This window comes from Sparus aurata, chromosome 10, assembly GCF_900880675.1.
Source record: "Sparus aurata chromosome 10, fSpaAur1.1, whole genome shotgun sequence".
In the NCBI taxonomy this organism is placed as follows: domain Eukaryota; kingdom Metazoa; phylum Chordata; class Actinopteri; order Spariformes; family Sparidae; genus Sparus; species Sparus aurata.
Window position 1 is genome coordinate 15,276,134 of NC_044196.1, and position 12,268 is coordinate 15,288,401.

The window sequence follows — 12,268 nt, forward strand, 5'->3', positions numbered from 1 at the left end:
CAGCCACCGGGCTTGATGCGAGGACGGACACACCAGCAGACTTCCGCAAAACAGTACAATAATCCACGCAATCGCGCACACAATCATGAGACAGTTAAACAATTCACGTTTTCAGCATGAGCACAACTCACGTGTAACACCACGCAGCGATACAAACACAAACAACAATGAAGGGAGGAGAGAGATGCGCATTTTCTAGCTGGAAATATAGTCATTATTTTGAGTTCCTGTCAGCTAAAGATGAGAATTGTCTTTGCGAGATCTCGCAAAGGTTTTGCGAGATCTTGCAAAACCTTTGCGAGATCCCGCAAAAATGACATCTTTTTTTTTTTCACCCATCATTTTTTTTTTTCCTCCATGTCCCTTAAGGGGCTCCGTATGAATGAACTTGCACTTGCCTTGTGGGTTCAGTGAAAAACAAACATTTCCAATCTTTCAACACCGCAGTAAAAATCAATGAAATGGTTTTTCCCGTAAAAAGCCACTTATGAAACGGGATGTTAAATATTAACAGGTCATTATTGAACAACATAAAAACAGCCAGAGGGATAGTCAGAGTTCAGGTGACTGAGGGATCGTGAATCAACTTGGAAGATGCATTTAATCTGTTTTTGGTTTGTTTTGCTGCTCTGTAGCTTAACTTTGGCCCAAGAGGATGGTTATACTGTTGAAACAGAAGAAAATATCGAAGCACAGTCATACCATGCTGACATGGATGATCTCCTGAGCGAGTTCGGTGCCATGACAGAAAAACTTAAGGTGATGGAAACCAGGCTGAAGGAGAGTGAAATGCAGATTCTGGAGCTGAGGAACAAAGGTAAAACAAAAAATCTAAATGAATTCTTAAAGGGACACTATGTAGTTTTGATAAAAAAAAATTCAAACTCTCATCTATAAAATATATGAGGTAAAAATACAAATTTTGAAATGTATATTTTTCCCATAACTGAATACACTAATAAATAAGCTGTTTTGAATGGGAAAAAGGTCCACAGTAGATTGTTTGAGGCTAGGAAGGTGGCAGGGTCCGCTACATATAAACACAGTAAAACAGAATTTGCGAGATCTTGCAAAACCTTTGCGAGATCCCGCAAAAATGACATCTTTTTTTTTTTCACCCATCATTTTTTTTTTTCCTCCATGTCCCTTAAGGGGCTCCGTATGAATGAACTTGCACTTGCCTTGTGGGTTCAGTGAAAAACAAACATTTCCAATCTTTCAACACCGCAGTAAAAATCAATGAAATGGTTTTTCCCGTAAAAAGCCACTTATGAAACGGGATGTTAAATATTAACAGGTCATTATTGAACAACATAAAAACAGCCAGAGGGATAGTCAGAGTTCAGGTGACTGAGGGATCGTGAATCAACTTGGAAGATGCATTTAATCTGTTTTTGGTTTGTTTTGCTGCTCTGTGGCTTAACTTTGGCCCAAGAGGATGGTTATACTGTTGAAACAGAAGAAAATATCGAAGCACAGTCATACCATGCTGACATGGATGATCTCCTGAGCGAGTTCGGTGCCATGACAGAAAAACTTAAGGTGATGGAAACCAGGCTGAAGGAGAGTGAAATGCAGATTCTGGAGCTGAGGAACAAAGGTAAAACAAAATCTAAATGAATTCTTAAAGGGACACTATGTAGTTTTGATAAAAAAAAATTCAAACTCTCATCTATAAAATATATGAGGTAAAAATACAAATTTTGAAATGTATATTTTTCCCATAACTGAATACACTAATAAATAAGCTGTTTTGAATGGGAAAAAGGTCCACAGTAGATTGTTTGAGGCTAGGAAGGTGGCAGGGTCCGCTACATATAAACACAGTAAAACAGAATTAAATGCGATGGTCCTTCCAAGGTCAGTTTGTGTATTTAGTTAGTTTTGGTCCTATAAATCAGTAAAAAAAACATCTTTCTCTTGTGATTAAAATTCCTTCCCAAAAACTACATAGCATGCCTTTAATTATTTTGTGCATAATAAGTGAAAACAAGTCCCGACAACAAATACTATGATCAAAATATTTTGTTTCGCACAGAAAGAACCAAGGTGATATTCAGTGCAACGATTGGAACTGGAGGAGCATTTGGACCCTTCGACACAGACACAACTTTAATCTACAGAACGGTGATTACCAACATTGGTAATGCCTACAGTCAATCCACAGGTAACACTCACAGTCACCTACATGTGTCTGTGTTATTGAGACTTTTTACACAGAGTGTGAATCAAAAGTCAACTTAAACTTTGGTTTTAAATGTAAAGCCTCAGGCAGATAGTAGACAACAATCCAGGTACCTTTTCAGTAGATGAGAGCATGATGGCTATGTTGAATGTAACTAAATATATTTACTCCAGTACTGCACTTAAGTACAATTTTAGTTTTTCCATTTTTATGCTACTTTAAACATCCATTTTGGAGGCAAATATTGTACTTTTTACTCCACTACATTTATTTAATAACTTTAGTCACTAGTTACTTTGCAGATGTCATGCATGAGAGCCAAAGCTATAAATACATTTCATAAATTGATTGGAAACTCATAAAAAAAAATTCTGGTTGAATGTTAGATTAAATAAAGGGGTCAACCAACTGTAGCCTATACATATTATATATTTACTTTTACCTGTATTTGTATTACTTAAGTACATTTCTTGCCAGAAAATTACTTTTAACACTTAAGTACGTAAGTGTTAAAAGTAATCTGACACTTTAACTCGAGTACTATTGGTATTGTGAGGGAAATTCTCTGTCCCTTTATTATTTTGATATGTTATTCTTGCATATGAAACTTAACAAATAGTAATTTGTGTGTAGGGTGAATATTTGTGTTTGTGGGCCTCCTGCATGGTTTCTGTCAAGTGACAGTTATATGTTGCAGAACATATACGGTATAAAGATTTTTAAAAAAACGTAACTAAATAGAAACGTTTATGTGTTCTGACAATGGTTGATGTATGACACACTATTGAATCTACCTGTATGTTAAATGTATATTTATGCTAATTCTGATGTAGAGAAGTGGGAGTGTTATTCTAAGAGAGTCCGGATGTAACCTTGTGACTGCTGCAATTGTGTGTAATGTTTTTTTTTTTTGCTATTATAAAGGACGAGGAGAGACCGCCTCTCTTCAGTCATCATATATGCTCTACTGATGAGTGATTCTTGTTTGCAAGCAATGAATAACTTTTAGAAAAGAAATATTGTGTCGCACTTGGTGTTTTGAGCAACTCTCATCTGCACTTAACAAGTGACTAATTTTCAGTTGCCGTGACAGTATTGATGACATGAGTAACATTTTAACAGAGTATCTTTACTTTTACACAGGTGTGACTTATGGGAACTTTTTACACTTGTTTTGAAAAAAAAAAAAAAGATCAGCAATTAACAACAAAACTTTTAGGGCAGACATCTAAATAAACTGTCTGATTTTAAACTCCATAGTCAACAGTTACATATGCTCACGCCTTAACCTTGACTTTCGATTCCTAACAAATTAAGCATGAATAATAACATTTTCAAAAAACCCTTTGACACACAATGTATCCTCCAAAAAAGCCTGACTAAACAGTGTACACAAAGTTAAACAATTGCCAAAAGGTAACACACAGTTCAAATGTAGAAAAAGTAGAAAAAAGGTAAATTTATTTTGTATCATGTAATTACATAAAGAAAAACACTAAAGACTGCAGATGATTTGAGTTGTCAGTTCTAATTAAAATAAGATTAAATGTGACCAACACCCTGTTGTTCCCGCAGGTATCTTCGTTGCACCAGTTGCAGGTGTTTACTACTTTACCATGTTCTTTCATGCTGGAGGAGAACACGAGGCAAAGCTATACCTGTACAAGAACAATGAACTCATGATTGTAACCCACGATCACAAATCAAAATCTGAGACAGCTGATAATGGAGGAAACGCAGTGTTCCTGCAGCTGCAGCAGGGAGACAGAGTGTACGTGAAACTGGCTGCATACTGTCATGTTTGGGGAAGCAATTATCATACAACTTTCAGCGGTTTCCTGGTTTCTCAAATGTAAAAGACTGATGCTCTCTTTATTTTTTTCACTACTGCTTGAAGATGAATGTAACGATCTGAGATCATTACATAAATGCATCTGTTATAATTGTATTTTAAAAGCTGATGAAACAAAATAATCTGAAAATGGATCAGTTCTTTTTATGCAATGCTTCATTTAACTCCTCACATTGTAAAGTTAACATTTAAGTTGAAAACGATGAATTAAAGTATGTACAGTTGCTCCCACTAGATTGTTTACTTGTTGGGCTTATCACTTGTATGATAATGTTTTGTGTCTTCTACAAGGCTCTTTGGATTTCCAGGTTGTTAAAAGGTGCCTGTTATGACCCTAGAAGTCATAAATGTTTCTATTGTTTGTCTCTGTTTCAATAACCCTCTGTGTGATTGAGAGTCTGATTGGTTGGATATGCTCTCCTCTGTCAGCCAGACTGCCAGCATGTTTGATTGTGTACAAGATGTGTTTTTGAATAAAACCATTTAAGAACACTTTGCTGCTGGTGGTGCTGGGAGGATGGGAAAAGGGGAGTCTCATTTTCATGTTGTGCCAGGGTTTCCCCCTAGACCCTGGGAGTAACACTGCCCTACTGATGAATTGCCCTGTAAGATTTGAATAAACGTTTTCAACCTTTGAGCCCAACAGTAAAGATTGATGAAAGTGATTTTGGCAGTAAATGTATTAGTATTGCCTCATTGCTTTTCCACTGAACTTAGATGAAAGAGCTGAATAACAGATACTTTACAATGAGACAATAAGCCACGTGTCCAATGACATGTTAAATAATAAAAGATCATGACCAAACAACAGAACAGCAGAGATAACCATTTTATGGTTTGTTTTGATGCATATCATCTTGATTCTGACCCAGACTAGCATGATAAATTTAACTTACTCACACTGTAAAGTTGAAAATTTGGTTGAAAACAATGAAATAAAGAAGATAAAGTTGCTCCCATAATATTGCTTGAGTGTTCAGTTTTCTTCAATTGTGCTGTACAGATTAACTCATAAAATCTGTGAAAAACTGCCATATTGGGGCGCCGTTTAGCTCACTTGGTAGAGCGGGCGTCCCATGTGCACAGAGGCTTTGTCCTCGCTGCGGCGGTCTCAGGTTTGAGTCCCAGCCTGGACGCCCTTTGCCGCGTGTCACTCCCCCTCTCTCTCATCCTGTTTCCTATCATATCTTCAGCTGTACTATCAATAAAGCCGATAAAAGGCCAAAAAAATATTGAAAAAAAAAAACTGCAATGTTTAACCTTTGAACCCTGCAGTAAAGGCTGATAAAAAATGGTTTCTCGTAATGAATGATTATTTCCTCATTGCTCCTCGAGTTGAAAATTAACAGGTCCTCATTAAAAACATTATAACAGCAGTTTCACCACTTTTTGGTTTGTTTTGCTGTTTTGTGGCTTGGTTCTGGCCCAGGATGATGGTAACACTGCTGGAACAGAAGAAAATGCTGGATTGCATTCATGCTTTCCTGACATGTGTGATCTCCTGAAAGAGTTTAGTGCCATGACAGAAAAACTTAAAGCTATGGAGACCAGGCTGAAGGAGAGTGAAAACCAGATAACTGATCTTAAGAATAAAGGTAACGTTAAAGACTTAAAGATTTTATTGGAGAGTTCATTAAGCTTTTTTGTGCATTATTATAGAATAATTATTAAATGAAACAAAAAAGAAGTGTAAACTAAAAGATAAATGATGAAAGTATTGCAATCAAGCATTACATAGAAACAACTGACACACTCTGAAAGTATTTTATAAAGTGATGATCCAAATGTTTTTGTTTTACACAGAAAGAATTAAGGTGATATTCAGTGCAGCAAAAGGAGACGGAAACATAGACATTGGACCCTTCAACACTGCAAAAACTCTGATCTACAGAAGGGTGATCACCAACATTGGTGATGCCTACAATCGATTCACAGGTAAACAGTTGTTCACTTCTGCATCAAGTGTTAATGAATACAGGCAGGTATGAAAGACAATTTCTTCCAATGTGATAAAAAAGGAAGATCCTCCGAGTCCTTATAATGAGAAACCTTCTCAAAATCATGACAAATTATTTATTAATTTATTTATTTTAAAAAGAAAAGAAAAAAAAAAAGACCTCAGGCATGCTTTCTCAAAATAATGACTCCGTTTTTCAAAATGATGATTTGTGAATGATAGACAGATTCTTTTTAATTCTTCAGGGATTTTTTTAAATCAGTTATTTGGTTGTAGAATGCCAAAGACTGCTGATGATTTGTGAAATTAGTTCGCAGTTTTATAATCATAAGAAGAAGAAGAAAAAAATATGACCAACCTCCTGTTGTTTCCACAGGTATATTTGTTGCACCTGTTGCAGGTGTTTATTACTTTTCCATCTTCTATCATGCCGGAGGACGATATCCCGCATCTTTAGCAATCTACAAGAACGATCAAGTCACGGTCATGACAGGTCATAACCCGTCAAAATCAGCTATTAATGGAGGAAACGCAGTGTTCCTGCAGCTGCAGCGTGGAGACCAAGTGTTTGTGCGCCTGGTTAGAAACACGTATGTTTGGGGATCCCTCTACCATACAACCTTCAGCGGGTTTTTGGTCACTCAAATGTGACATTCAGCACACTGTATATCAACTCATTCCTGCTAAATCTATAGTATTGTGGATAAAAGTATCGGTACTGAGCAAGGATTTCAACTTTCAACTTTGCAATGATATTCAGCCCTCAGATGTTGAAGTCTGTAGTTAGTTGAGCTCATTCATGATCTCCAGAAGATTAACCCACTCCTCCACTTGTCTGACGCCAAGCTTTCAAAAAGACGCTGTATCTCATAATCTGTTGGTTTTCCTGAAATGTGCCGCAGACAATTGACTGGCCAAGATGTTAAACACTGTTGATGTTTATGATCACTCTTTTCTGTGACATTACTCTCCAAATAAACATTTACACATCCATAATCTTCAGTATGGTGTTGTAGTGTGAAGCTGATTTTAGAGCAGAAAGATGTTAAGAAGCTTGATACTGGGTAAGTTGTTTCATAGATGTTATTATTCAGTTGTGTGTGATGATGATGATGATGATGATGATGGTCAGTAACAACAACAAATGTGATGTCAAACATTGTTTTATTTCATCATAAAGGCAAAAGCAGCAAACAGAGACACTTGTGATAAACTGCAGGATGTGTAATCTTGCTTGATATAACATGATGTCATGATAGAAACATGTGAACCACAAAGTATGTTTAACAGTAGGAGACAATTTCTCATCACACATTTAATAAACAGGAACAGCATGCTGCCAACTCAACATAACGTTTGTAGCATTCAGACTGACACAGAAGAAGAAACATCAGTTATTCTTCACATGATGAACTTTTTTACAGGTGGTGATAAAACAAACTGAGAAAACAGCCACTGTAGAAGCAGAAGTGATTAAAACTCGTCCAAATATTATCTATACACCACTAGAAACTACTTGTAATGACACTTGTCTTAAGATCGATGGAAATATTATTAATTAGATTTCTAACAAGTTTCAGTGGGAAATGTGAACAATAAAATCTCATGAAAGATAAAAATGAAACTTGAGAACAATTTAAGAAAAACACCTCAAAGAAAATCTGATTGTTTTACAAACAAGAATGTCCCTTTTAGAATAAAAATGTGTGAACTGATCAAGTGACTGTGAGGATGAGAAAGTGGTCGTTTCTAGCATGCAGCTGTTCTGAGCGGAGATCTCATCAACTCAATTCACAGCACCAAACAACACACACAAAAGTTATTACGTACTTTTTTAAATTTGCCATTTGTAAATTTACTTTGGCTTCAAGTTGTAACATGTAAGAATCGCTGTGTGTATGGCTGTGATCGTTGCTCTAACAAGGAATTTCAAGGGCAGGGGTGAATGTGACGGTGATCAGAGGGATGATGTTCATCTCGTGTTGAATGAAATAAACAAATGAGAGTTTTGGAGCTTGTTAACTTGCTGTTCAAAGTCATTCCTGTTCAGGACTTTGTGCAGTCGCCATTTACAGCCTGGACTCACACCGCCTCTACCGGTTAGATATTCTTCAGTCGGATAACTTCTACCTCGGTTTGTACAATATCTTCACTCAGCCGACTGTCACAAGGCTGAATGCAAATCTCTTTGCATGAAGCAAACTTCTCCACGCTTTTAATATTATGGATATTAAAGTGTTACACAGCTGAGGTGTCTCACTGCATACACTCTCTCTCTCTCTCTCTCTCTCTCTCACACACACACACACACACACCACGTCATTAATTGACGTCTGTAAACAAGTTACTGTCAGTGTTTAATTTGCGAGTCGACTTAAAACACGAGAGAGAAAATCAGCAAATGTCCGCCATTTTTTGTTTGCCTCAGCTGTGTCAGAATGGCAGTTAGAATGAATTAATAAAGAGCAGAAATGAATCGGTGACACAGAGAAATAATTCCAATGTGTGTTAAGTGGCACTGAGGAGAAACTAGTTCTGCCACATCAGTCCGTTTAAAGGACAGGAAACATCCTCAATGACTTTATGTCATTATTTGGATTTTATTGAACTGTTGTTTTGTGTTTCTCATGTATTTATTTTCATTAAGTCACATTGTTGTTCCTCCATATATGAGGTATCATGAGTAAGACTTGATCAGGTTCCCCTGATATTAGACTTACAGATGATATGAATCAGCAGGTCTAATCAAACAATCAAGCGGCTTTATTTTCATCTTCAGTGTGAACACCTTTAAACATCATTTATTTCCAGTGTGTGTTATTTTATAACTATTGTATTGTGTCTCTGTTTGACATCATGTTTTTGTCTTTTATTGTGAAACAACTCCTGTTTCAGTGAATGAGTGCCCTTTCATGGAGAGCTGCTGTGTAGCTGTCAGGCTTCTGTTGATCAAACCAAATGTAAATGCTAAGATAGACGTGTCAGCCAGGGCTTCTAGTAAGATAATGCAGAGATACTGCACACCATCACCTGCACGTGCAATAAACTACTGCAGAGCTGCAGCTCATCTAGTTCCTACAACAAATACAGACAAAGACTGAAACACAATATAAAGTCAGAAACCTGCAGGTATTATTCAGTGGTCTGATGATGATGATGATGGTCAGTAACAACAAATGTGACGTCAAACTCTGTTTTATTTTATCATTAAAGGAAAAAACAGCAACTCAGAGACACATGTAGAGAAACATGTGAATCACAAAATGAGTTTGTTAATATACATTTTCTTATCACTCATTAGGGCGGCTGTAGCTCAGTGGGTAGAGCTGCTGGACTAGTGATCGGAAAGGTCACTGGTTCGAATCCCGGCTCCCCTGGGGTGGAACGGAGCTACATGCTGAAGTATCCTTGAGCAAGATACTAAACCCCAAAATTGCTCTTGATGCGCAGTTGGCACCTGTGTGGCAGCCACTGCCATCAGCAAGGGTCCTGCAATGAGCTGGCAACTTGTTCAGGGTGTGCCCAGGCCTTCGCCCACAGTCACTGGATTTGGCCCCAGTAACCTCCCCTGAAAAAGGGGGGATAAAACATCTCTGCGACCCTTGCGGAAAAGAAAACAGAACAGGAACAACATTTGAAGTTCAAATTTGATTTTAATGTTTCAAAGCAGCTTTAAGGAAACAATTTGATTGCATAGAAAGCAAAACAAGCAGGATTACAATAAAGTTTCAAACAAACATTTTGAGCTAAGCGTACATGTTTTAACAAGGCTGTAAATTAGCTATTAGGTTAAAGGTGCAATACGTAAGAATGGGCTCCTTGAATTCATACGACTAACAAATAGAGGGCAGCATATCACCAGACAAAATGCTAACTGCTACTGACTGTGTTCTTCTTAAACAGTCATGACTGTAGCTACTAGCATGCTAACTTCAGTGGATATCTCTTCAACACAACAAACACATTTTTGACACAATGTCCCACATATTTCACCTTTAAAATGGAAACCTCACCACAGTAGATAATGTTTAATACAGGACTACTGACATTGTATAAAGAGAAATAGTACCTTAATTCATAGTTGTCTCTTCATGCCATGTGTAGAACAAAACATCTGACAGAATGATGTGGAAGCAGGTTTAAGGTGTATCTGACAGAATGTGTGGCTGAAGAACAAGATCAATATTCTTTATATTCTTATAAGCAGAAATCATTTAATCATTTAGCTCAGCTTGACTGAAACTTTAAACGTCAGGGAATTATGAGCCTGGCAGCTGGAAACAGAGTGAACTAACTCACAATGATGTGCCTCAACTGCAGCGTACATTTGCTGGTTGTTGATTCCTGTATGCCTCATAATGGACAGGGCGGCACACGTTTCCAACATTATTACACGCTACAACCACAACTTTTTTTTAACTGCATAGTGTTGACATTGTTTATGTCTAACTTCAGCTGACACAGTGTTCCATGTTTGTACTCATGGCGGTTCTCAAACTGTAGTCATACAATCATCATCAACTGTTGGTACATGTTACAACTTTTAAACTGGTCATCGTTTGTCAAGAGCAGGCTGGTCCGTAGTAGATCTAATAGTAGGCTCATTAGCCTACTAACAAAATTCAAGGGCCAGACTGAAGGTTGTTAAAGGGGCCTTTTGGGAAGCAAACTTTGAACAGTGCAGGTTTAAACACGCCCAAAATTTCCCAACTGTCCGATATGTGAAACTTTAGTTTTGAGAACAATATAACTGAATGTGGCTCACTGATAACACACAGCTGGTGCTGTTTGAACCTGAGTGCTCCTGTGTTGTCATGTCACTACCTGATCCCACAGATGCTAGTTAAACACAACACTGAACTGTAGGATTGAGTTCAATTAAACTGCAATAAAGCAACAATTACTGGTTCTTTCTAAAGGAAATAATTGATCAAAACTTTCAACTCACTTTTCCCATGAAGCTTTAGAATTTCTGTTCAAGTTATTGTCGTTCAAGATGTGTCTGCGGACAAAGGTGTCGTACGCATTGTTGTCGATGCTTCTCTGCTGACAGGGTTGTCCTTGAGCCCTGTGATCGAGGGCTACAGCAAAGATGACGGCAGTCAGGAGAATGACATTCATTATATCTAGAGTGAGAAAAGAGATTGAAAACTGATGAATGCCTTGTTCACAAGAACATTCATGTTGATAATGTATATGTATATAAGGTTGAAAAGCAGGCCTGATGATGAGGAAACTTTTCGAATAATTTCGACTGGGTTGCACCAACAATGATTAAAATGATTTAAGATTAGTTCTGTCAAAATAGTTGAGATCCATTTACTCCTGTCTAATATAAATACCAGTATGTACACACACATGGAGACAGTGTCAGAAAAGTTGAGAGTCATACACTCCTGCCAGACACAAATACAAATAAGGGATATTATACTTAGTCCTGAAATGATTCTGAAATATATTAAAGCTTTGCTGGCTGCATTGTTTTTGTCATAAATTCTCTGGAAAGTGTTAAACCATTACATTAAAGATGTGTTGAAATAGGAAGTGAAGAGGAAATGGTGACACATTGTGTGTGTGAGAAAGAGGAAGTGTTACACTCAAGGCTTTGTTTTGTCTGGGGTTGAGCTGAGGTCATGAGAAAGTGTTAAAGAACTGGTCAGGTCAACGTGAGGCCAAAAGGAAATGTCAACATCTGATTTGGGCACGGGCACAGACCGTGACCGAGGCATGTTAGATCATTATGAAATTGTTAGCCGCCATCAAGAGACTATTAGTCAATGAACGGAGAGATGGTGGGAAAATGTCCTAATAAGGACATAAAACCGTGCCACCGTCCAAAGCAAGAGAGAAGCTTTATAAAATCTTATTCAAGGGGTTATCAACAAGTGAATGGAGAGATGCTGAAAACATGTCCTAATAAGGACACAAAACCAAGCCAGTGTCCGAAGTGTATATAACCTGAGGAGCACGGACTGAAGTTCGTTCTTCCACTCGCTCAAGCCTTGAAGAAACACCTGAGACGGAGAATGTGAGCAGCATAAACATCGCAGAAAGGACTTCAAGAAATCTTCAGCAGAAACAGACCAAGGAATTAAGAGCACAACGGATTAACCATTTTTGCCAACATGCTGTGGATTACAATTTGGATATTGGAGTACTTTTGTTCACTCTGCTGGCGTGAAATTTGGACATTAAGTAGGTTACAAGACCTTGGCCGAGGCTGTGATTTGCCTCAGGGACTTGGACTTTCAGCAGGAAGAGAAAGGCAAGCCAT

The 12,268-nt window shown here is 37.6% G+C and overlaps 2 protein-coding genes across 3 annotated transcripts; both read left to right on the forward strand.

Annotated features, from left to right (window-relative positions):
• The first annotated feature begins 342 nt into the window (after positions 1-342).
• Positions 343-4,680, forward strand: LOC115589581 (complement C1q-like protein 3). 2 transcript variants are annotated; one of them, XM_030430561.1, is made up of 4 exons: positions 357-817; positions 1,436-1,600; positions 2,039-2,167; positions 3,761-4,680. In XM_030430561.1, the coding sequence occupies exons 1-4, from the start codon at positions 595-597 to the stop codon at positions 4,039-4,041; spliced, it is 798 nt and encodes a 265-aa protein (XP_030286421.1). In that variant the 5' UTR covers positions 357-594; the 3' UTR covers positions 4,042-4,680. The 2 variants fall into 2 exon arrangements, with proteins under 2 accessions (XP_030286422.1, XP_030286421.1); XM_030430562.1 differs by lacking the exon at positions 1,436-1,600 and having other exon boundaries at positions 343-817.
• A 510-nt stretch (positions 4,681-5,190) lies between these two features.
• Positions 5,191-6,996, forward strand: LOC115589596 (complement C1q tumor necrosis factor-related protein 6-like). The gene is made up of 3 exons (XM_030430579.1): positions 5,191-5,632; positions 5,841-5,972; positions 6,371-6,996. Exons 1-3 carry the CDS (start codon positions 5,527-5,529, stop codon positions 6,643-6,645), a joined length of 513 nt encoding a protein of 170 aa, XP_030286439.1. The 5' UTR covers positions 5,191-5,526; the 3' UTR covers positions 6,646-6,996.
• The last annotated feature ends 5,272 nt before the right edge of the window (positions 6,997-12,268 follow it).

Excerpts from the sequence above, each read along its gene's own strand:
- LOC115589581 (XM_030430561.1), top strand. The coding sequence starts at position 595 with ATGCATTTAATCTGTTTTTGGTTTGTTTTGCTGCTCTGTAGCTTAACT. Across the intron at positions 1,601-2,038 it reads TCTGGAGCTGAGGAACAAAG|AAAGAACCAAGGTGATATTC; the intron begins GTAAAACAAAAT and ends TGTTTCGCACAG. Across the intron at positions 2,168-3,760 it reads TGCCTACAGTCAATCCACAG|GTATCTTCGTTGCACCAGTT; the intron begins GTAACACTCACA and ends TTGTTCCCGCAG.
- LOC115589596 (XM_030430579.1), top strand. The coding sequence starts at position 5,527 with ATGTGTGATCTCCTGAAAGAGTTTAGTGCCATGACAGAAAAACTTAAA. Across the intron at positions 5,633-5,840 it reads AACTGATCTTAAGAATAAAG|AAAGAATTAAGGTGATATTC; the intron begins GTAACGTTAAAG and ends TGTTTTACACAG. Across the intron at positions 5,973-6,370 it reads TGCCTACAATCGATTCACAG|GTATATTTGTTGCACCTGTT; the intron begins GTAAACAGTTGT and ends TTGTTTCCACAG.